The following is a 26,667-nucleotide window of genomic DNA, read 5'->3' as shown; positions in this document are numbered from 1 at the left end:
CGTGAGGGTGAGTAAATGATGGGGTCATTCTCATTTTTGAGTGAACTATACCTTTAAATGGCCTTTTATTTCAAAATGTTATTTTAATATTATACTTCAGTGTATATTGAGCTTTTTTCACAAGGATATGTCAGATTATGGAAGTAAAATGGTTTGTGAACCATCTTTGAATTTTAAACACATCACCAATGCAGAAATGAACATATTGTATGTCCTTAAGATTTATTTTTGCGGTCTGTTTTTTTATTTCTTATTTATTTTTCTTATTTATCTCTCTTTAAAGTATTATTCTTAAAGTAATCAGTGCAGGATTGCTGGACTTTTAATCGCATAAGAAGCTGACTGAATCCACATCTGTCTTTCTCTAGCTTCGTTTATTAGGGGAAAAATGGTTAAATTCACTGCCACTACCCTTCAGATTTTATGAGAGGGCCATGAGCTTAGCAATGGCCAGCGCACGCATGCACCCACACACACCAGAGTTACAAAGTCCACGTATTATAAGTGACTTTGGGCTCCTTTTTTTGTAAAGCTGTGTGAAAAAATCCCAGGTTTTTTCAACTTGGAAAATATGACTTTTGTTTAGCCTATACTAATACAAAGAGTAAAAAAAAAAAAAAATAATAATAATAATAATTAATTCTATTTGTGTTTTTCAGTTTAATATGCTGCAGGCTCATTTATTGGTAATAAATAATTTAAAATAAATAATATTGATGATAATAAACCATTAAAAAAAATGTATTGGCCTTGTTTTTGAAGCTGCGGTTGCTTATTTGTCTCGCGAGAGTTTGCAACAGTGACACACACACACACACACACACACACATAGAGAGAGAGAGAGAGAGCTCCCACTCTGGATAAGGTCATATCCTTACCTACATTAGAAACAATGTTAATCTTGATTCCAAACACAGCATAACAGAGTGGAGGTCTCTCTCCTTCTCTCCTCTGTTTATGAAAGCACATTTTACACCTGCTTTTTCTCATCCTTTTCACTCTATCAGCTTGTAAATCTTCCTTCTCTCTCTCTCATTATTCTCATTAGCTCTGCTCAAATCAGTGCTGGACAGGCCGCTGTGATCTGTTCACACACTCGTTAGGGTCGCCGCTCGTTAGCAGGGGCCAGCCTCATTACAGGATGCGTGTGTGTACGTGTCTATGTGGCTGTGTGCCGTTTTAAGGGACGGCGCTGGGTGGAAAATTTAATTTAGTAGATCAAGGGAAAAAGCGTGGGTTTGGCTGAGTGTGTGTATTTGGGTTCAGGTGAAAATTGCTCTTTTCATATAACAGGCTTGTGAGTATGTGAATGAAAGCCAAAACAACACAAAGACACACTCGCACACATACACTAACATGCGGCCTTCACAACATCCTACATCAGCCTGCTGTGTTCTATAAGGGTATAACACAAACATGGCTGAACATCGCTCTCGTTGGGTGGTTTGGCGAACTATGAAGGACTTATTTTCTTTGAGGAGGTCTGCTTTAATGAAAGGGAGGACTTTGTGAGAAGTTACCAGAGAACCAACGCTGGCCTTATCCTCCGGCCCTCCTGCACTACTGTAATACTACCAGACTGCTGTCCTTATAGAGGGACGCATACTGAAGGAAATTGATTTCAGAATGTGTGAACACTGCAGAGAGAACATGCTAGCTGTGTCACACCTGTTGGATGTGCAGTTGAAGGTCAAGATGGCACATTATGATGAAGTAGACTCAATAAAAACAGTAATAAAAACTTAACAATAATCTTAAGTTCAATATAGTGTTAATCAAGGTGCAGCATTAATATATAAATATGATTGGATCTGTGTTAGCATGCCATAACTGTGATATCTTCCAAATGTCCTGTTTTTAAAGCTTACTTAATGGTCAGAGTAGATTGGGAAGAAGCTTTTTTTATTTATTTTATGCAACTGTTTAAAAGTGTGGGGTGAGTAGGATTAAAAAAAAAAGTAATTTATTAATTTTATTCATGTACTCATAAATGAATCGGAGTCCTGAAAGTAGTCAAAGATAATCCACTCAAACAAACGAGACAAAAATATTTTCTTTTTCATATATTTATTGAGAAAAAATGATCCAGTGTTACATATATATGACTGGCAAAAGTATGTGAATCTTTGCTTTCAGAATCTGGTGTGACCCACTTTTGCAGCAATAACTGTAGCTAAATGTTTCTTGTAACTGCTGATCAGTCTTGCACAGCAGCTTGTAGGAATTTGAGCCCATTCCTCAGTAGAGAACTGTTTCTACTCTGTGATCCTGGGGGGTTTTCTCCTATGAACTGCTTGCTTCAAGTCTTTCCACCACATTTCATTTGGACTCAGGTCTGGACTTTGACTTGGCCATTCCAAAACATTAACTTTATCCTTCTTTAACAGTTCTTTGGTGTGACTTGTCTTGCTGCATGAACCATGTTCTCTTGAGAATAAGTTCACTGACAGATGTCCTGGCATTTATTTTAGAATTTAGAATTCAGAATTCATTGTTCCATCAATGATGGCAAGCCGTGCTGGCCCAGATGCAGCACATCAGGCCCAAACCATGATTATACCACTACCTCCATGTGATGGGTTAAAGGTCTTATGCTGGAATGCAGTGTTTTCCTTTCTCCAAACATAACGCTTCTAATTTAAACCCAAAATTTCTGTTTTGGTCTCATCCATTCGCTAAACATTTCTCCAATAGACTTCTGGTTTGTCCATATGATCTTTAGCAAACTGCAGATGGACAGCTATGTACTTTTTAGAGAGCGGTGGCTTTCCTCTTGCAAATCTGCCATGGACACTATGGATGTTCAGTGTTTTCCCAATGATGGACTCTTGAACATTAACATAAGCCAATGTGAAAAAGGCCTTCAGTTGCTTAGATGTTACTCTGGGATCAAACCTTGCAGATTATTAATAAGTCTTGCTTTTGGAGTGATCTTTGTTGGTCGACCACTTCTGGAGAGGGTAACAGATGTCTTGAATTTCCTCCATTTGTACACAATCTATACAAACAAATCCACAAAACAAATCCAAACTCTTTAGATCTGGATTTGTAAACTTTTCCAGCCTGATGAGCACCAAAAACTCTTTTTCGGAGGTCCTCAGAGCTCTCCCTTGTTCGTGCCATGATTCACTTCCACAAACATGATCAGACTTTGATAGACCTCCGTTCTTTACATAAAACAGGGCAGACACAGCCACCTGAGAGTCATCTCACTGATTAAAATCACCTCTGAACAGATGGATTCTGATGTCAAATTAAAAGCTATCCTAGAGATTCACTTTGCCACTCGCAAATATGTAATATTGGATAATTTTCCTAAATAAATAACTGACAAAAAATGTGTCTCATTTGTTTGATTGGATTCTCTCTAAAATGAGTTTGACACTTCAGAATTAAATTAAATAATCCGGGGGATTATTTTCCATAATTTCACTCTGTCATGTGTGAATTCACAGGGATGCACGTTTTAGGAATATACAGTATACAGAGAAGAAGATGGCTGTTTGGACAATATTTAGACCCTTGAAGAGATGCCAGAACAGTTTGAGAGAGATTTCCATAATAGGATGCACAGCACACAACACGTGATGAGGATGAGAAAACACAGCAAGACAGAAAGATGAAGTGCTGCAGTTTTCTTTCGTGTCATATCAATAACATATGTGTCATGATAAAGAATGCTTTGACATCACTTCAGTGAAATACTGCTTCGCTGATAACACGCCCTTTAAATTGAGAGGGAAGAAAAAGAAGCAAGTTACAGTAAATGTGTCAGCAGTCAGATCTGTGATTGATATTAATATAGCAACACTCCTAGACATGAAATTGACATAGGCAGCAGTTTTGGGGCTATAGAGAGAGCAGTAAGATCACCCTGTCCTTGGATGACTGCTGCACAAATGATAAGATAAACTCCCGGCAGCATTTTACGCAACACACACACACTCACAAGCTGGAAACAATAAACAGAGATATGTGCACACACACACACACACACAACAAGCCGTTGAATTAAATCAAGAATAAACAATAGTACACATACACACATCACGCAGGCCTGTCACGCCGCAGGAGGCTGAGGCCCGGGGCATGCTGGGATTTGTTTGTTACAAATTGCACAATCAGCTATAATCAGGTTTGCATAAGCAAACTAATCTGTATTTACTAGTACTTCAAACTTTATATCCCTTGTGAACTGAATGTAATGTTTTTCAAAACGTATGTTAAATAAAATATTATAGATTACATTTGTAATAAATGCAATTAGCTGAACCTTAGAGTGCTAGAGAGCCACACTTAAATTAATAATAATATTAATAATATTAAACAAATAATAATAATAATATGTAATTTCATAATGACGTCTATTGTGTTTTAAATATGATTAAAGTGTACTGCTGTATGTACTCACAAGCATTTGGTTTTTTTTAAAGACCGGTATATGTCATATATTTGTAATAATGAAGTTGCAATTTAGTACATTTAAAATATATTAACTTTAAAATGTAATAGTGCATGACACACTACAGTTACTTCTGTGCTTCAGTATGTTAATTGAAAAATCTAAATACAGTAAGTGTACTGTTTTAGACCTTGATAAAACATTATTATAACAATGATTTAAAATGTAACTAGAATTTGACATCATTACAAAGTGCACTTTTTACAAGTAAACTTAAGTGTGTTAGGAAACATTCTCTTTAAGTACCCTTTAAAGGTTTAGTTCACCCAATAAAATTCAAACTCAAACAGTACACTGCCTGAACTGCTCTGAAGAGAGAACTGAAGATGAACAGCGAGCCGAGCCAGATAACAAACAAAAGATTGACTCGTTCACGAGTCAAGAACCAGTTGCATCGGTTTTCGGATCACCAGTAGTTCTTTCGGACAGTTCGATTCAATAAACCAGTTGAAGAAAACGGTTCACCGGTTCTTTTGCGCTCGACGTAATGGCATCATTGGCGATGATTGCCCTTGATTCAAGCCTTCGGTTTACCAGCGCTCATAACACTAGCACAGAATCAGTTCAGAATCAATCACCAAAAGAATCAGTTCGGTTCAGACGCTCTGTGTGTCGGTCTGCTTCACGCTGAATCACACATGCTCAGTATCATCAGCTCCTCGGTTCTCGAATCGGACGCGTCTGACAGAAACGGTTCTTGACTCAAGAACGACTCAATCTTTCGTTCGTTATCTGGCTCGGCTCGGTGTTCATCTTCTGTTCTCTCTTCACAGCAGTTCAGTCAGTGTACTGTTTGAGTAAATGAATTACTCCGGGATATTGGTTTGTTTGAACTCAGAGGGAGTGTCAGCCACATTAAAAAAAGTTAACAGCTTAAGTAATTTACGGATTAATGCGTATTGGAGACGCGAACCCTTTCAAACGACTCAGTTTCTATTTGGTGAACTGGTTCAAAACGATCCGGTTACATCGAATGATTCGTTCGCGAACCGGATATCACAAACTGCTTTGTTTTGAACTCTCTCACAACAGACACGGAAGAGAAGACAATGCTTAATAAAGTCGTAGTTTTTGCTATTTTTGGACCAAAATGTATTTTCGATGCTTCAAAAAATTCTAACTGACCCTCTGATGTCACATGGACTACTTTGATTATGTTTTTCTTACCTTTCTGGACATGGACAGTAGACCGTGCACACACTTTCAATAGAGGGACTGAGAGCTCTCGGACTAAATCTGAAATATCTTAAACTGTGTTCTGAAGATAAACGGAGGTCTCATGGGTTTGGAACAACAAATTTTGATTATTGGATGAACTAACCCTTTAAGTACATTTAAGTGGCCTCTTATTTTCGATTCAAAATCATTACATTAGCTACAGATGTGGTTTTCATAAAATTAAACTTTTAACCCTGCTATCACTTTACAAAACTGAATAACCATTTCCAGGGTCAGTTCTGACCTGGTGAAACTTAGATTTACAGTATAAACCAGTCACAACCTACATACAACTTAAAATATCTTAAAAGCTTAAAAACCATATTGTGTCTGATCAGTAACTTCTCAATAATGTGTAAATGTGCAACAATTTCGGTTTTGAATGTAACTGTGTTTTACTGTAATTTTCTGTTTTAATGTTATTTATTGTTTTAAAGAAATTCTTTGAAATTTCAAATTGGACAAGAACATCAGCAAAACCACTATAATGTGAGAAAAATATATATTTTTCAACATTCATGAGAATTGTCAATTTATTATAATTATGAAATTTATCAGATCATATAAACTGATAATTATCAGTATTAACTCCATTGAAATGAATGGAATTTCATTAAAGGTCCCGTTCTTCGTGATCCCATATTTCAAACTTTAGTTAGTGTGTAATGTTGTTGTTAGAGTATAAATAATATCTGTAAAATTCTAAATCTCAAAGTTCAATGCCAAGCGAGATATTTTATTCAACAGAATTCGCCTATATTGCACGACCAGTTTGGACTACATCCCTCTAGTTCCTGCAGTAATGACGTCATTAAAACAGTTTTTTGACTAACCTCCGCCCACAGGAATTCACAAAAAAGGGTGCGTGGTCTTGCTGCGCTCCGACGGAGAAGAGGAAGAGCTGCGTTTGTGTTTGTTGCCATATCGTCGAAACGCTGTTATTTTCAACTCGGAGTCCAGTCACCTTTGTTTGGGCTTCCCAGGGACGCTGTACTTGGAGATTAATGGTTACAATTTATGTTTAACTCGGTTCCCGAAAATTATAATCCACTGGTAAAACTATGTGCAGCACATTTTGCTGAGGAAAGCTTCCTCAATATCAATCAGTTTAATGCAGGATTCGCACAAAGATTATTCTTGAAAGATGGAGCAGTTCCCTCTTTGTCTGGAGAAGGCCTTGTTTATGGACCACAACCGGTAAGTGTATTTTATTATTTAAGTTGGTGCGTTTAACAGTTTCTGTAACTTATTACACAAATGGCAATACTGTTTAGCTTTGTTAACTAGATGTTAGGGCTGTGCAAAAAAATCGAATGCGATTTTCATGCGCATCTCATCAGTAAAACCGCTCCTGTGATTATAAGTACATCTCCAGCACGTGTGTTCAGATCAGTATTGCCAGGTTTTCAAAACAAATCATGCCCACTTGCTTCTCAAAACTAGCCCTACCGCGTTTCCAGGAGGGCAGTGTGCGCTAAGCTGGTGTCGAATCACAACACAGGAACCGCTGACAGTGAAAACAGATAGGTGAATTGTGTGAAAAATACTGTGTTTTTTTTACACACGAGACATGAAAACATGTTATACTGCACACTGTAAATACAATCAAAGCTTCAAAAAAGCACGAAAAACGGGACCTTTAAACTCTTTTAACTCATGCTGCTCAAAAAAGTCAAAACTTATTTTTCGTAAAAATAGTTTTTTTTTTTTTTACAAAAATCCAGGGATGTCTTAGACATTTTTACTTTTTGACTCTCGGGTCAAAACTGACCTGATTGTGATAGAAGGGTTAAGATTTAAGCACAAAAGCATATTCAATAATATTGAGCAAAATTTTTCGAAAAATGGATTATGACATGATATATAATTATTGTCTTTCATTATTTTGGTTTTCATGCTGATTCCAGTCATCTGTAAAAGTTGGAACTGACCAACTATTGAAATCAGATTTGGAAATCAGCTTGGAAAGTCTTTATTTTCTCAATTAGAAATGTGATTGTGGTTGTGTGATATCACATAAACATGGGATAATGTACAGGAGAGTAAAATCCAGTAAATGAATTATTCCCTTCATAATCATACGCCTGAACAACAAATGCCGTCGCTGCATAACATCACTTATACTCTGCAATTTGGCTGCTAGGAAACACCTTTCCAAAACAAATGGTTGCATTGCAATTTGTTTCTTTATAAATCATCTTCAGAATGTCTGGCAATGGAACGTCTTTACAGAGGGATGTCAGTGATATCTACTAGGAAAGAATATCCCAAATCTGAATGGAATGCATCATTAGAACTGTAGTAGCCAAGGATTCTAGGCTTCCTAAAAAGGAGCCCAAAGAGCAGTTAAGCTACATGGTTTTCTAAACGTACCGTGCCATACCATTTTTGCGTCATTTTTATTACAGACGTACTGCATAAGGAATGTGTTTTCAGTTTTGGAGATACAAATATTATAAGTACATGGTTCAAAAGTGTGCATACCTATTAATTACTTTTAACTCTCTATACTAATAGCTTTTTCTAAAAAATAAATAAATAAATAGATTGTTCTCACGTCTGATTGATTTAATGTTTTTCTTTTTTTTAACATATAAAGTCATTCACATTGTTTCTAGATTATTATGTAGAGTGATCAGATGCATTTTTAATATTTGCTAAAAGCTTAGTTAGCCAACTGTTTTTTGGTCCTGACACAAAATGACCAGCTATATGCTTATTGTTTTTCAGTACATAATAGAAACATGTGGAAAAATTATCTACAAATACTGAAGCAGCAAGCTTTACAAAACACAAAATTGATGTCACTGCCAAAACTTTTGGCCATGACTGTACAATTATAAACTTGGGTCTCCTACAAACTCTACAATAATCATAATTTTCATCCTGACTTTGAGCCTTTTCAAACCTACGGAATAATGAGCTTATAATGAGGCCAATAATGAGCTTAATGAATGAATTCTGAATTAAATGTCTGAATTAAACAAAACTAAATTGCCACATTAATATAATTATTTTATATATATCAAATATGATCTAGGAACAGCAACATCTAATTTACCAATCAAATATGTAACAAAAGAAAACAGGCCTTCCCCCTCATCCTAGCCCGGTTTAACTACAATACCAGGTACGAGCGCCTGTTTGCAGGCATGGCTCCAGTTTCTCTGACCTTTGACCTCCGCAACTCCCCGGGGGTCTTGTCTGCACTTGCAAAAACAAGCAAATCAGATCCTTTTACCCCGAACAAACACCTACATACAGAGAACTGCCCTGTCTTACACACACATGGCTAATCACTGCACAAGTGCACACATGAACACGAGTGCACACACGTGCACACAACAATGACCACACACACACACACACACACACATCAAACACACGTGATTATTAAACAGACTAAAATTATTGTTTTTTTTTTTGTTTTTTGTTTTTTAGCCAAGATACCATATTACAATTTTTATATATGCAGGCTACAAAGTAGCTAAAATAATATGGCCAACTGTAGCGGTCAGTATCATACACCAATACTGCAGGTCAATCAGCAACACAACATATTTCTTCCTCCTTCACTCCCGGGCAGCCTCCTCTATTATCTGAGCAGTTCTTCACAGAGTGATATATGGAGGTGTAATGAGACTCCTTCAGTGATAGTCTTGTGTACGGCTCGTCCTCCCTACCAGAGCATCACCCTCACAGACAGCAGCAAACAGCTCCCTGTCAACGTTAACTTCAATATACAGTATGAAAATCTGAGAAATATTCAGGATTCATTTCAAAATAAAGTCAAATGTTTTTGGTTTTTTTGACAATAATTTGCACTTGTATTTAAAGCTGCAGTTTGAAACTTTGTGTACATAACTGTACATCTCCAGTTTGTACAAAAGACATCAGTGTTCAAAACTGACTCCTTACCTTACATCGATTCGCAACTGTAAGCTTATAATAATGACTTATAATTTGAGGTGTCAGGTCCGATTTTATGGAAAATTTAAATCATTCGTCTGTTTGACAGCATTCGTCATTGGACATCACGTCCGTAAACAGACAGAAGAAGACTTGGCTACTGTATTTATTTATTTATTTAATTTTTTATACTTGATCTGTCAGTGTCTCAATTTACTTTTCTAATCAGATGTACTTTTGTTTATGCATCAATGCCCTAGTGGAAAATACCCTGCAATTGTACTTTTGGTATACTAAACTGGCATACTTCTAAATTGGAACAACTAATTTTATACTAAATGCATTTTAATTTTGCATAATAGTCCTGAAGTCCAACTAAAGAGGAAATGAAGTATGATTGAATGTGCTAAAGTGGAACTATTGCAAGTATACTTCAGAGTACACTTTAAATACCTTGCATTTATTATAAAGACCAATATAAAGACCAGACTCAATGTAATCTTTTAGATTTTGACTCCGCAGTGAATCAAAACGGCCAACCCTTGACACACATCAAAGAAACCACTAAGCCTTGAAATGGTGACGAATTTGATGATGATGATGAGGATGATGAGAAAGAGGTTGACTTACAGCTTCTCAAGGGAGTACAAGCCAGTGAAGGAGCCATTTTTCAGGATGCGGATACGATTGTTGCTCAGATTTCTGTGAAGAAATGCAAAGGCAGAGGTGAAATGAGTCATTGGGATGACAGGCACTAATCACACATTCACAGACAGCCATATAAAACGAAATCCACTCGTGCATCCAATGAAAACAGCCCTCACTCACACACTCTGTCACACACACCCTCGCCAACACACACCCCGAACCAAAACACACACAAGCATGTCCAACAAAAACACGCATGTACAGTAAACACCCTGACACAAGCATGCTTATATGGCCAGGCATCTCAGACACAAGCACTCGCCAACTCTCACACATATTCTTCATTTACTGCCTACAAACCCCAAGACCGCAGCATTAGATTCTGGTTTATACACCAAAGACAAAAGTAAGACTGTAGAAGTCACCTGTTTTACACTGCAAAACTTTCATTTCTATCAAACCAAAACCAAAACATAAGATATAAAGGGAGATATCATTGAAAACCATTTTCTTGCCTTTTTATTGATGTAATGTTTTTGTTGTTGATGTTTTATATCATTTAATTAGTAAATGATTTACTGATGAAATGGTATTATTTTTGTACTGTAGATGTATTAACCATTTTATTTCTCCTGTAGAACTTGAATTTATATTATTGTTTATTTGTGTGTATAATTATGTTTGTGCTTTTTATTTATTATTATTTGTAACAAGTATTTTGAATTCTATATTGACTGCATAATTGGAGGTGTGGCTTTTGTCGTTATTTTGATCTGTAAATACTCTTAATGGTTTATTACATTTTCTGACAGTTTTGCAGTTCTAAGGAGGGTAGACTGACCGAACGTTGCTAATAACTTTTATAATTATGTAAGTTTGAGTAGTTCAAGGATTTATGTACTGAACTCAGATTGCACCTACAAACCATTTGGGAGGCCTCGCAATTTCAATTTTATCTTTTTTTAAACACAGTTAAATAAAATATAATGTAATTCATTTAATACACATATTGTAAGTGATATGTATATTGGTATGTATATAAGAGAAACAGCGATATAACATGTACTCTGTATACAGCATCTGTTAAGACATGGTTTTACAGCAACAGAAGAGAGGAGGATGGAGAGTATGTGAGTAATGTCAGTATGATGCCCAAACACAAGTTCATCGACCCGACAGCCACGAAGAACCATTCTGCGTCAGCTTCTGCCATCAGACCGGGCTGTTTCCAATTAATCTTCACGGCTTAATAGAGGGATGGAAGGGGCGAGGGAATGAGGAAGAGAAAGGGAAGGAAGCCATAATCTTGATAATCACAGAGGATTCATTTTTACATCAAAAGGAAGTCGAGGTCCACATCAAACGTACACCCGGCTCTTTCCACGACAATTATCCCTTTCACCATTGGGTAATGGGCCTGAGACCAGAGAGAGTCTTATCAGAAGGAAGAGAGGAAGAGAGAGGGGGCTTCTGGATGACGGTATGAGTAAAGCTCAGGAGGAAAACAGGTTTGGATTAGGTTTATGGCTGATATGGACAAATAAAAACACACAAATGTGGCTGTTATGAATATGTCAGATATATTTCTATCCTAAAAAATATATATGGAAGCAATACATCACAAAAGGCCATACATTACAGTTTAGGGGTCTTGTGAAGGCACGTTTTTATAAAATAGCAGCCACAGCAATATGAAAAAGACACTAATGTTCAATTACTGAATAGTTGACAAACAGCATGCACATTCACTTTACTTTTTCAACATCAAGATATTAGAAATTAGATTTTAAAATGTAGAAAAAAAGTGGGGACAGAACATCTAAGATGACGTTGTAGAAGTCGAATTCAAAATCTGGTTCAAAATTCAAAGTTTTAGAATAAAATAATTAAATAGCATGGTAAATGTTGGATTAATCATAAGAATAAAAAATAAAAGAATGTGTGAAGTAAAATAACAATTACAAATATTAAACAATTTTTAAAATACTTTTACATTTATTAACATTTATTAACATTGATTTTATATATATATATATATATATATATATATATATATATTTATATATATATATTCAATTTAATATTAAATATAAAAAGATTTTTTACAATTACATAAATTACATATATATATATATATATTATTACATATATATATATATATATACATACAGTCGTGGCCAAAAGTTTTGAGAATTACATAAATATTAGTTTTCAAAAAGTTTGCTGCTAAACTGCTTTTAGATCTTTGTTTCAGTTGTTTCTGTGATGTACTGAAATATAATTACAAGCACTTCATAAGTTTCAAAGGCTTTTATCGACAATTACATGACATTTATGCAAAGAGTCAGTATTTGCAGTGTTGGCCCTTCTTTTTCAGGACCTCTGCAATTCGACTGGGCATGCTCTCAATCAACTTCTGGGCCAAATCCTGACTGATACCAACCCATTCTTTCATAATCACTTCTTGGAGTTTGTCAGAATTAGTGGGTTTTTGTTTGTCCACCCGCCTCTTGAGGATTGACCACAAGTTCTCAATGGGATTAAGATCTGGGGAGTTTCCAGGCCATGGTCCCAAAATTTCAACATTCTGGTCCCCGAGCCACTTAGTTATCACTTTTGCCTTATGGCACGGTGCTCCATCGTGCTGGAAAATGCATTGTTCTTCACCAAACTGTTGTTGGATTGTTGGAAGAAGTTTCTATTGGAGGGTGTTTTGGTACCATTCTTTATTCATGGCTGTGTTTTTGGGCAGAATTGTGAGTGAGCCCACTCCCTTGGATGAGAAGCAACCCCACATATGAATGGTGTCAGGATGCTTTACTGTTGGCATAACACAGGACTGATGGTAGCGCTCACCTTTTCTTCTCCGGACAAGCCTTTTTCCAGATGCCCCAAACAATCGGAAAGGGGCTTCATCGGAGAATATGACTTTGCCCCAGTCCTCAGCAGTCCATTCACTATACTTTCTGCAGAAGATCAATCTGTCCCTGATGTTTTTTTTGGAGAGAAGTGGCTTCTTTGCTGCCCTTCTTTGACACCAGGCCATCTTCCAAAAGTCTTGGCCTCACTGTGCGTGCAGATGCGCTCACACCTGCCTGCTGCCATTCCTGAGCAAGCTCTGCACTGGTGGCACTCCGATCCCGCAGCTGAATCCTCTTTAGGAGACCATCCTGGCGATTGCTGGACTTTCTTGGACGCCCTGAAGCCTTCTTTACAAGAATTAAACCTCTTTCCTTGAAGTTCTTGATGATCCTATAAATTGTTGATTTAGGTGCAATCTTAGTAGCCACAATATCCTTGCCTGTGAAGCCATTTTTATGCAACGCAATGATGGCTGCACGCGTTTCTTTGCAGGTCACCATGGTTAACAATGGAAGAACAATGATTTCAAGCATCACCCTCCTTTTAACATGTCAAGTCTGCCATTCTAACCCAATCAGCCTGACATAATGATCTCCAGCCTTGTGCTCGTCAACATTCTCACCTGAGTTAACAAGACGATTACTGAAATGATCTCAGCAGGTCCTTTAATGACAGCAATGAAATGCAGTGGAAAGGTTTTTTTGGGATTAAGTTAATTTTCATGGCAAAGAAGGACAATGCAATTAATCTGATCACTCTTCATAACATTCTGGAGTATATGCAAATTGCTATTATAAAAACTTAAGCAGCAACTTTTCCAATTTCCAATATTTATGTAATTCTCAAAACTTTTGGCCACGACTGTATATTAACAGGCCAAAGTGAAGTTCAGATGTTCAGAATAAAGATCACAAAGACAAGCATTTATTTTCTTTGGTGCACGTGGACTGATGGACCAGGAATGTATCTTAATGTCATGATTAAATGGAGGTAGTGACCATATTAAAATATGGGACTAAATCTGAATTGCAGTGTTAATAATCTTACATTTTGATTTACTGGTAGTGGTACCAACTACTGAATGTTTGGTACCATGAGAACAATACTATGTACTAGTATGTCTATAGTATGTACAATAAAGATAATTTATTAGTGTTCCCTTCACAGGCAGACCATAATATGACATTGCATCATATTATTTTTTGCTTGCCCACATCAAACTCAAACACTCCAGGCTTGCACACAGTCAACATCATGACCGAAATCACACATCAGTCCAACAGACTGGTGATGTTCCACAGTCTGCTTTGACTCATTAAGTTCATACATGCATCGATTGTAAAGGACTTTAAAGATGCATAGTATACACCTGGCTTTACCCAATCAGATTTTAGAGCTGCTGTTATCTGTTGTATAACTGCATGTCATTACTGGTACTTTCTAAAGCGTGCGTTTGTGACTCATGTTAATCTTTCGTCTGTCTCAGTGTGTCACAGCCTAATAGACCGTAACTGGCTGTATTATCCCCTTATTGGCAGGAACTGTGTAACCAGTCAGGACTGAAGAATTTGTTTCCAGTATGTGAGTGTGTTGAGAGAAAGTGTATGTCTGCTTCCATTTGCAAACCAGCAGCTGGTTCATCTTATTTCCTGCCTTGTCACAAAAGTTAATGAGCAGATTTAATCAAAACAGGCAGTCTTTTTATTGAGAGCAAATATACCTTTTATGTAAAATGCAATATGGCATGGTGCTAGTCAAAATCATGGGTTAGATTCCCAGAATGCAGGAACATAAAAAATACACCTACAAAATACATGCAAATAAGATGCTTTAGAATAAAATTTGTAATGTAAATAAATTCACAGTACAGGACAAATTCAAAACAAAGTTCAGAACTTGACAAACTTGTCTGAGACAGTGTATTTTTTAAGTGTTTCTCGAACATCAGCATCATCGAAAATGTGACTTTGATTTTATACAACAGTTCAATAAACAAGTAGTTAATATTTTCTGAAATATTAAGTGGATTCTAGACACAATATTAACTGACAAAAATAGTTTCAAACAAAGATCACATCAGCAAAACATCCGCTCATCTCACAGCAATGAAAAGTGGTGTTTTGCTACTGAATTATTCAGTGGTTTTGAATGAATCGGAAAAGTCAATGATTCAGTGACTCATTTATGAAGACAGACGTTTGCTTCATTTGTGAATGAATCAACAGTTTGCCACTTACCGGCGGTCACATAGTTAAGAAAAGGTTTGCATTTGGTAATAGCAACAAAACAATCCAAAAAAATTGGAAATCAATCTCACAAACAGGCAAATGTAAGTAAGAACTGATAGAACGCTGATGAGAAAATTGCTTTAGACTAGGTTACATTTACACCATTTTTCTTTCTGCACAACCGTTTTACTTAGAAAAATAAATGACCGATTTACTTGTCCAAAGCAAGTCAAGGCTCAATGTTGAGCCCTGAAAAATTTTGTAAGAACTACGTTAAGACTTTGAAAACTTATCTTAAATCAATTACCATATATGAGTCACACTTTTTTTCATAGTTTGGCTGGTCCACAGGTGCGACTTATTTATCAAAATTAATTTGACATGAACCAAGAGAAATGAATCAAGAGAAAACATTACCGTCTCCAGCCGTGAGAGGACGCTCTATGCTGCTCAGTGCTCCTGTAGTCTAGAAGGTAATGTTTTCTCTTGGTGCTTGGTTCTAAATAAATGTGACTTATAGTCCAGTGCGACTTACATATGTTTTTTTCCTCGTCATGACTTATTTTTGGACTAATGTGACTTTTACTTTGGTGCGACTTACAGTATAGGCCGAAAAATACGGTAAAATACATGCCATTTTTGTCAATGTTGGAATAGTTACTATATTTGCCGCCTTTGTAGTGCTGTGCTGCGTTACAAAGGCGGCAAATATAGCAACTATTCAAACTAAGCTTGTGCTTTCTTCACAAAATGCAATATTTACTAAGTTATTGCATAACATTGTGCTACACCCAAAGCCTATCAACAGATTTTGACAGCTGTTTTTTGTATGACTAATGCTAACTCTAGAAACCGCGCTAATGACTTCCCGCAAATGTGCACGTGTGGACGAACACACACCTAAACTACATCCTGCCATGTAATTAAAGAAAATTAAAGAGGTCATTTCAGAACAAACACAAGTGCCCCAAAAGTGAGTTTCTGTGTTTGGTTCAAAATGAATGGAAATGACATCTTGCCTTTGTCAGGTCATTACTGAGGGTGACTACTCCAAACCACTAACCCACTGCAGTTGTCCTACTGCTGCAGGATCTAGGGAGGATCAGGACACATAGTACTGGGACATGGCCAGCCGAACAGATCTTCAAATAGCTCTTTGACCCTGATCTACCCCGCCTGATGCTCTGGTCGGGCACATGAACCGTCAGCTAACTCAAGCCAGACACAAGATAAAAGCTGAAAACCAGACAGATCTACAGCATAATTTAATACAGAGAGAGACTGAGAGATATCACTGGCAAAAACACAAACTGGTTAATTGGACCCAGAAACTATAGAGTTATAGATAGTAATGAGTCAGTAACCATTTAGAAAGTGAGTATGTGTGGAGGTTAGGAGTCACGTAAGGACTTGGGTTGCTTAAAGTTGCCTGTGTTGTGTGAGTGTGTATGTATATGTTAGAGTATCATGTAAGGTCTCATGTAGAGTATCATGTAATGTATATGTAAGGTCACTATGAGGTGAAGCTGAAGCCACACTGTAAAATATACTGTGATATAAAGTTGCATTTGTGTGAAATAAAGTCAGATTGTGGGATATAAAGTAGCACTTTGAAGTCATATTATAATGTACAAATATGAATTTTAAAGTCACAATTGTGAGAAATGAAGTTGCATTTTTTAGATATTAAGTCAAAATTGTGAGGTATAAAGCCGTAATTGTGAGAAATAATGTCGCAATTGTGATATATGAAGTCATATTGTCATTTTGAGTTACTAGGTTGCAATAACAATATAACGTTGCAATTGTTAAATATAATGCCAGAATTGTGAGAAGTCACAGTTTTGATATACAGTGTTGTCATTTTGTAAGTTATGTCACAATTGTGCAACGTAATGTACCAGTAATCATAAGATATAGTCAATTATGAAATATGAAGCCATATTTAATGTTTATAAAGTCATGATTGTGAGCTATAAAGTTGCAATCGTAAGATATTAAGTCATACTGTGAGTTACAAAGCTGCAATTGTGAGAAATAATGTCACAGTTGGGAGATTTGAAATCCCATTTTTTTATATATATAGTGTATTTTATTTCTACTTTGAGGCAAAAACGGACTTCCATTGGATCTTAGGTAAGGGAACAAACTGTATTGTTCTCAATAGAACAGCAAGCAGGGATCAGCACACACTGACACCCGCATATGAAAATACACACTGAAAAACATGCTGCGTACACACACACACACACACACACACACACACACACCAGAACTTGAAGCGGCCTGCTCTGTAAACAAACTAAAACAGGCGGTGCTCCCGTTCAGCTAAACAGGAAGTGAAGAAAATGAGCTGTTTATACAGAGCTTGGCTGACTGAGGTCAGAGGTCAACCCCAGAGCGCTTCCTGTTCTGCTGTGTGATGGACAGGGCAGAGAGCAAGAGCAGGTGGACGACAGAATGAAGGAAAGAGATAAGGACAAAACAACAAGAGAAAAATAAAAGTTAGCAAGGAAATGAGGAAAACAGGACAGGAATCCACTAAAAAGATGAGAATTACAGTATATATACTGTATGTATATATATATATATATATATATATATGAATTAGATTATCTTCTTTTTGCAGTTCACCAAAAATAAAAAACAAAATCTGTCCTATTTTACTCACTCTTAAGTTGTCACAAACCTTCATGACTTTCTTTCTTCTGCATATGGAACACAAATCGAGATATTTCAAAAAAAAAAAAAAAAAAAAAACGTCTCTGTCTTTTCTGTCCATAAAATTAAAGTCAAAGGGGACCAATATTTTTATGGTCCATTTTTATTCCCTTACGGGAAAATAATAACAAAATAATTCATGACTGTGTTCCTTGGCAGAAAGAAAGTCATATGTGTTTAGTTCCACATGGGTGACTACTTTATGGCACAATTAAAAAACTATTAGGATTGAGAAACAAGTAAACAGAGCATGTTGACTATATTGCTACTCTTAAAAATAAACAATATAAAAGGATTCAAAAAGAAAGAAATGAATCATTAAAGCAAGCGGAATGGGGGAGAGAGATGTGACAAAAAGCAGACACACATTAACTGGCCATTTCCAGGACTGGCTTTGTCCTTCAAACAGCAGACTTCAGAGAACCAACTAATCTACGCAAATCAGACCACAGTCTGAAGCTCCTTACTGTCAAGCTTATAACCTAAATCTAAAGTGACATGAAAGATATACACCATCAGTCATCAGAGCACTGATCCCACTCAGTGTGCTTTATTAATTATTATAGAAATGACTGCATCAGGGACAAAAGCATCTTCATGTGTCCCTTCATGCATTATGAGAGGCCTTGTGAGCCATGTCAAGTGTCATCCTGAGTGAGACTCAGAATCCAGATGAGCTTGAAAATGTACCTAGAATTTAAGATTACACCCTGCTGCTGTGGTGTGGCAGCACAACGTGACACAGTCTGGCAGGGACGAGTCTGTCCTCAGAGACAGCAGTTCCTCCCCATTCTGTGGTTTGGCTCAATTTGTCTCGTTGAACCGCAAGGCCTCTGAGACAAAACAACAGACCATATCTGTTTGTCGTTCGGACAGCTAAATGGCCTTCACTTCTGCCACTCATACTAAGGAAAATAACTTATTCTGGGACATCCTGAACATGATCAGATGACATCCTACAAGACATCCTACATTTTTTAAACGTATAAATCATAAAAACACCAACAAGTCAATTGGCACAATTTTATAACCTTGTGAAAAATAAGTGTATTTTAGCCACCTTTTAAAATGAGTACTTACAAAAATAACATACTTTAAAAATATATACTTAAGTGCAAACTAAATGTAATGTTTTTGGACACTTAATTGCATGTTATAAAATGTTTTATAGTTTAAATAAATTTTAAAGGCAGTTAGTTAAACCTAAGAGCGTTTTTTTGAACCGCTTAAATGTGAAATTGAATAATATTAAAGTTGAAATTACAATCAAGCATTTTTTGATGTACTTTAATATGTCAGTTAACATATCAGCATGTTTATTTCTTTAATGCATGACAAAAGATTATTTAAAATTATTATTACAAATGCCCCTTTATTGGGCATTATTAGAACGTTTATATATACTCTTTTCTTAAAAGGACAGTTCACCCAAAATTCTGTCATTAATTATTCACCCTCATGTTGTTTCAAACCCATAAGACTTTGGTTGATAAATTAAGACATTTTTAATGAAATCCAAGAGCTTTCTGACCCTGCATAGACAGCAATGCAGTTGAAACGTACAAGACCCAGAAAGATAGTAAGGATATCATTAAAATAGCCCATGTGATGTGAACTTTCCCTTTAAGTGTGTTAAAAAGCATAGTCATGAAAGTGTCTCACTTTAGATAATCTTAAGTGATCTTTTATTTAAAAATAAAAATTATATTATCTGCAAGTACAGTTTTTAAATATAAATATATACTTTTAAACAGTATATAATTTTTTAAAAAGTATATAAAAATATATAGGCTGTTTATAAGATTTGAAGTACATTACAAGTGCATACTCTCCACAATTAAATGCACTTCTTTTTCTCAAGGGACCCAGACTCTCATCTATTTCTTCCTTAGGAAGAGTCACTAAGAGACCAACTAATTTAACCAAGATTGTTCATCAACAGAGAACTATTAAAGGCATTAGCAGCCAACCCGAAATTCAACATACCTTTTTTAGTTGAGAGCTCTCTTGCGTTGAATTTGAACTGTAATTCAGCGTCATTCTGAGACCGTCTCATAATATGAGTTTATTTTCTCTCCTTCTGGAGCCAAACAGAAGAACCACAGTCTGGGTAGGAGTCACACAGTGGGATTTAAATGTAATAATACTGCACTGAGTTTAGCCAACAAGCTCCCATTAAAGACCTCCACTTTGCCCAGGACGCCTACAGCACATTACTAACTACTGCTAGGCCTAAGAGGAGACGCCATGTTTCATTTGACACTACTGTTCTACTATCTTAAGATCATAGATCAAGTCTAGTAAACATATCCTTGATTTTTTGGGAAAAGACACGTTTACATATACTGTATAAAGCTAATTACTACATCAATTATTGTGCAAACTATGTACTTTTGTGGATTTAGTCCAATATGTATTCATGTTTCAGTTTCAGTGTTTACATGTTAACGGTTTTCAGTTTAAAGGCATGTGAAACTGACTATTAAATGGATAGAAAGATGACAATTTTGTCATCATTTACTGATTCTCAAGTTGTTCCAAACATGTAAGAGTTTCTTCTGTTAAGCATAAAAAATATATTTTAAATAATGTGGGTATAACTAAACAGTTGCACAGTGTGAAAGTCAATGGATTCCATAAACTATTTGGATACACACGTTCTTCAAAATACATTATTTTGTGTTAATCAGAAGAAAGAAACTCATACAGGTTTGGAACAACCTGAGGCTGAGAAAGTGATGACATTTTAAAATTCTGTTTTAATTTGAATGAATGGCTGTTAATGCATCTGTTTTTTGTTTGGTTTTTTTCCCAGAGAGCTGTTCTAATGTCTTTTCCACAGCACTGTGAAGAAAACCGACCAGCCAATAAGATCTGCACCTTTGGTCACATGCCCAGAGATGCTGCTGTTACATAAAATTATGAATCTGTGGCTCATAAACATTCTATTATGCTAAACATCAGTGACTAGCAGAGGAAGAATCCAGAACTGTCTCTCTCGTCATTGCACTTTTGTATTTGATGTCATATAAAGAACTTTTCATCGCGTTTATTTATTGTTATGCATTGATCTTAACAGACATAATTGCATGCAAAATTTAGACTGAATTTGTGTTAGTGTGAACAGGCCTTTACTTCTTTAATATTAATTACATTACATTCACTTCACATTTGCGTTAAGGAACCCAAATGAGCTCAAGAGAGACATTGCCTCCATCTGGAAATGTATATTGTTGTCGGTTACTTTTTTTTTAGATACTACTTTTGCCAAATAATCTTTGTGATGTTGTTTACCGTTGATTATTTTCTTTTGCCATATGATGACAACGATGAGAGATAATACTGATCTTCAAAACCATGCTGTGTACATTAGAATAAATGTGGAAATGATAAAAGATTATGCTGCATCAGAACGAAGGGGAGAGGAGGGCTGAGGAGGGGAGGAGTGATGAAACGGTACAGACAGATGAGTGTGTACAGGGAGTGAGAGTTGAGGAGGATGATAGAGAACCTGCATCTCTCTTGTCTGACTGAGGGTTTCTAAGCTCAAGTGGGGCCACTAGTCTCTGCACTACACAATGTGTGTGTGTGTGTGTGTGTGTGTGTGTGTGTGTGTGTGTGTGTGTCCTATCACAGGCCCCACGCTGAAGTGGAGGTTATCAGAAAAAGAAAGTACTCTGTCTAGCAAATGTGGCATGTTGAAATGCCCTTAACCTCACTGCACCTTCTGTCTCCCTCATGTCCTCCTGCTGTAATGCTCAACACAGGCTTTTTAAGCAACTGTTAAAGACTGTGGACATCACATACCAACTCTGTCAACAGTAACTTTTAGAACTTCAAACTGTTAAACAGAAAATATTCTCTATGACATTAATTATTAAATGCGTAAGAGTGGCTAAAATCTCCTTAATTGTGATAAAATCACTGTAAAGAAAGGATTCTTGTGGCTTTAAAAAAAAACAGCAATGTGATAAATCACAACAAGTCAATAAATAGCTATATTTATTGTTAATAACCTTAATAAATTATTCTCATATGTGGTCACAGGTTCTTTTATAATAACTGCAGTTGTGAACTATGTTTCATAATCTGAATCTTTGCGGCCTCCTCCTGAGGAAGTCTTAAAGGGATAGTTCACTCTCAAATTAAATTTTGGTATGTTTTAGCTTACCTCAAGGACATCCAAGATGTAGGTTTCTCTGTTTCCTCAGTATTTCCCATTTTGATATTTTTAGGTCCAACCGTTCTTGTCTGTGACTCACATAATGGATGTCTATGGTCACCACCTCAAAGAGCATGCACAGAGGAGTCAAAATTAAACAATTCCCATTCGTAAGTACACATTGATGACCTAAGACACGAAACGAGCGGATTGTGTAAGAAAACGAACAGTATTTATATAGTTTTTACCTCTTGTACACAACCACGTCCAACTGATCTGAGTGCGCGATTGCTTCCCGATGTGACGTGCGCGCACGCCCTGGCTTATCAGTCTGCGCAAGCGCGGAAAGCGCCGGAAGCGATCTCTCGCGCGTGTACATCACTCATTTTTTACACTTACTGCCTATGGTTGACACAGATTTCGGAAGTATTACCTTTCACTGTGAAGATCTAAACATATTTAGACGTACAGGAAATTGCAATGGAAGACGATTTCAATATATCCATAGACAACGTTGAATTTTTTTCACAACCATATTTATTTGAAACAGAATACACAGACCAAGTACTCAGGAGCGATCCGCTGCAGCAGCACGTCTTCAAGCCTCAGAGACAGAGATCTCTTCAAAATTGGTGGTGTTTTAGTAGCAAGTGTTGTGAGATGCCAACAGAAGTGGAGAGCATATGTTGTCACGAATGGAACAACTACAAGACATTGACAGTATCGCATCACACACCTGCCTGATTGAAGATCCTGAGTTTTCTCCGCTGTTGAGACCCAGCGTTTTGCACGTTGTGTTTAGTTTGCCACGTATAAACTGGAGGCGACGTCCAATGCCAGAGGGACCCAATGGCACGCTGTCAATAGAGTGAGTAATGTGTTGTATTTTTATTATAAACGCAACGAGTATAGGGTGCATTATAAACATTAATTTATTACAATTACTGCATTATATTTCAGACAGTGCAGATGGTGGCGTAGCGTGTGGTAAACAATGAGTGATGTGCATGCGCGAGAGATCGCTTCCGGCGCTTTCCGCGCTTGCGCAGACTAAGCCAGAGCGCGCGCTCACGTCACATCGGGAAGCAATCGCGCACTCAGATCAGTTGGACGTGGTTGTGTACAAGAGGTAAAAACTATACAATTACGGTTCGTTTTCTTACACAATCTGCTCGTTTCGTGTATTAGGTCATCAATGTGTGCTTATGATGGGGAATTGTTTAATTTTGACTCCTCTGTGCATGCTCTTTGAGGTGGTGACCATAGATCTCCATGATTTGGGTCACAGACAAGAACGGTTTGACCTAAAAATATAAAAATGGGAAATACTGAGGAAACAGAGAAACCTACATCTTGGATGTCCTTGAGGTAAGCTAAAACATATCAAAATTTAATTTGAGAGTGAACTATCCCTTTAAAGGTACAGCAGCAAAAACAGCCTGTTTAATTCTAAGGGTCAGGAGAACGGAGGGAAAACAGTGATGAACAAACAACATTACTATGTTACAAAAGTGAACAATGTGGCCTCTTAAAGCTAGCAAGGATTAAAAAAAAAACAAAGATCCTGTTTTTGCTCTGTTACTTGATTTTCTCATTATCTGTTGGCAAATAAAGTAACTTCTTCCACTCAAATGCTATTACTATCTGTGCACACTGTAGGTGTCAAAACAAACTCTAAAAGAGGAGCTTTCTGTTCCTGAAAGAGACTGTTCTCTGCTCAACAAGTCAGTCAGCTGGTGTTGACTCACAAAGTATTATTTTTGTCATATTTATATTATATCACAGGTATTATTTTGAATTTGAATTAGCTTTTATTTCTATATTTTTAGTTTTCATTTTAAATTCAGTTAAATTTTTAGTATTTAGCTACAGTATGTGCTTTTACAGTTTATTAGCTTTAGTATTTTAATATTACTATTTAAATTTCATTTATTTGTATTTCAGCTTCAGACATTATTTCTATTTATAATTTCATTGCTTTTCATTTAGTTGCCAAGGCAACACGTCTCATTTTGTTTATGGCTTTTTATCTGATATTCATATTTAATTTCAGCTTCATTACAATTACCATTTTTTTCTACTTTTAGTTAACAATAATAACCCTAATTTTTGAACAAAAAATTGTCACACTGTATTGTGAACCCAGTTTAACTGATTAACTGAAAAGAGCAGGCTCAAAATAATATATCTATATATATATATATATATATATATATATATATATATATATATATATATAGTTACATCAAAAGCTTGAGCAGTTAAAGCGGCAGACAACAGAACTGCAGCATGTACTGATAATAGTAATTATCATACTTATATAGTTATCGTTATAAGCATGGGCCTTAACACCTGTGTATTGATACAGAAAAAAAAAATAAGATAAGAAGCCAAAGGTTATGAAAGAGCAACCTGAGAAATATAAAAGGAGGAATTTATCAAAGACATGAACTGCGAAATCAAAATGATTCAAATGTTTTGTTGGAGAATTCAGACAGATTCTTAGAAAACAAGTGACGAGAAAAGAGAAAGAGGGGTACCAGCCAGAACAGAGAAAATCCATACATGAGACAGACAGAGACACAGAGAGAGAGAGAGAGAGAGAGAGAGAGAGAGAGAGGGGGAGGGAGGGAGGGAAGGAAAGGTCCCTTCAGCTTTGCAACTAATGAAGCCTAAGAGCCCAATTACAAAGCCCTAACAGCAGGACCAGCCAAGAGAGAAAGTGTGTGTGTGTGTGTGTAGACGCTTTTGTCAGTGTGTATGCATACATGCCTCTTTGTGTGTATAAATTTGTTTAGATTAATGTGCTTTGGGTGTGTTTGTGTCTGCTTATTCACACACGTCTTTAACTCTCCCTCGTTCTTGCGTGTTTGTAAAGTGTGTGTTAACTTGACATTGTGTGTTTGTGTGATTGAACAGAAGCTGGCCGCTCTGCTCTTTGTTAAAGGCAGCTATTCTCTCTGGAGTTCTTCAAGCACCACGGCTGCTGCCTGACAGTTCACTGCCTCCGAAGCTCCAGCCGACCCCCATCTACGCCAGCGTCCAGCCCAGATCCCCTCAGCTGCGCTGGGGCTTGAGTGCTGCTGGAGGCTGGCTGTCTGGACGAGCACTTTGCAGCAAAAAGCCACTCAAGAAAAGTAGAGATGTGTGTCGAGTACCTTGTATCTGCCCTCAGTATGGAAGGTCAAATATATGTGTCTGTGTGCATGAGTGTGTAGCTTCTCAATTCAATAATACCTAGATTAGGAAAATAGTATCCAACATCCACTAAAAGAACAACTTTGATACACAACCTACATCATTAATTCATCTTTTGCAGCAGAAATGCTTCAGCAAGAGCATCTTAATTTATGTCAGAAGTACACAAAAGACAAAATCAAAATGGGTTATGAATCAACTTAATATTGCATCACATGCTGAATCATCAATGGTCCTTTAAAGGTCCTTTACATTTAGTAACGGTTCTATTTAGAACCATAGAATCCTGAAGAACCCTTTGATGCTGAAGTTGTTCTTTGTGTCAGAGTTTAGGGTTCTTTATTCCCACCCTTTTTGTTTTTATATATCTGTAAGCAATGTTGAGCAGTAACTCGTTACATGTAACGGCATTACATAATTTAATTACAAAATTATTGTAACTGTAATTAGTTACAGCTACTACGAAAAAAATTTGTAATTAAATTACAGTTACTTATGAAATTTTTTACGATTACAAAGGGGATTACATTTGAATATTTACACACATCCACATACAGATTTAACTGATTTCTTTCCCAAATTGCACTGACTATTCTGAGACATAGCGCCCTAATAATTTCTGGGATGCGGAAATACAGTCTGGTTCGTAGAATCCAGTCATAAAAACGAAATGCCTAACGCGGACGGAATATGCCACATTTTGGATGACTAAATCAAAAGTAGGTCAGTACACTTGAATCAAAACATGACATGGACTAGTGTCTGTGAATATTAAGCCCCAAAAATGCAATATATGACTTGCACATTCTGCGTGTCTGTGGAAATCAGGCGCGGACTGGACACCGGGAGAACCGGGACAATTCCCGGTGGCCTGGCAGCCGATTTTGCCCCATTATTTAATATCATTATTGTATAATTGCCTGCCGAATGTACTAAAGCGATCATTTGCGAATCTGCCTGTGGCAGGGGGGGGGCGTGGTTTAGCGAAGTCTGCAGCGGGAGAGAGAATCAGGAGACGAAGGGTGAGTGGTTTGGGTAATTGTTTCAGTAATTGGTGTGGAGAGAGTATAAAACGCCAGGAGAGACAGAAGCAGTCGAGAGAGAGACGGACGGACTGTAACAATTACTTTATTTATTTTATTAAAAACATTGTCAGCAGTCCATCCAACCCCTTGTCCTCTTCCTTTCCTCCTACGAACTCACTACACTGGTGCCGAAACCTGAGAAAGGAAGAGTGCCGCCGCCATGCAGAGCTCGTC

At 36.8% G+C, this 26,667-nt stretch overlaps 1 protein-coding gene across 1 annotated transcript in view; it reads right to left on the bottom strand.

Annotated features, from left to right (window-relative positions):
• The window catches only part of LOC132115450 (adhesion G protein-coupled receptor A2-like), a 67,054-nt gene that overhangs the window by 25,173 nt on the left and 15,214 nt on the right, over positions 1-26,667 (bottom strand). The window contains exon 2 of the mRNA XM_059523934.1: positions 10,220-10,291. Within this exon, the coding sequence (XP_059379917.1) occupies positions 10,220-10,291 (72 nt within the window). The remainder of the gene's footprint in view (positions 1-10,219; positions 10,292-26,667) is intronic.

The sequence above is a fragment of the Carassius carassius genome, chromosome 34, assembly GCF_963082965.1.
Source record: "Carassius carassius chromosome 34, fCarCar2.1, whole genome shotgun sequence".
Classification (NCBI taxonomy): Eukaryota; Metazoa; Chordata; class Actinopteri; order Cypriniformes; family Cyprinidae; genus Carassius; species Carassius carassius.
Note: the sequence above shows the minus strand (reverse complement) of the source record. Positions and strands in the feature narration are given on the sequence as shown.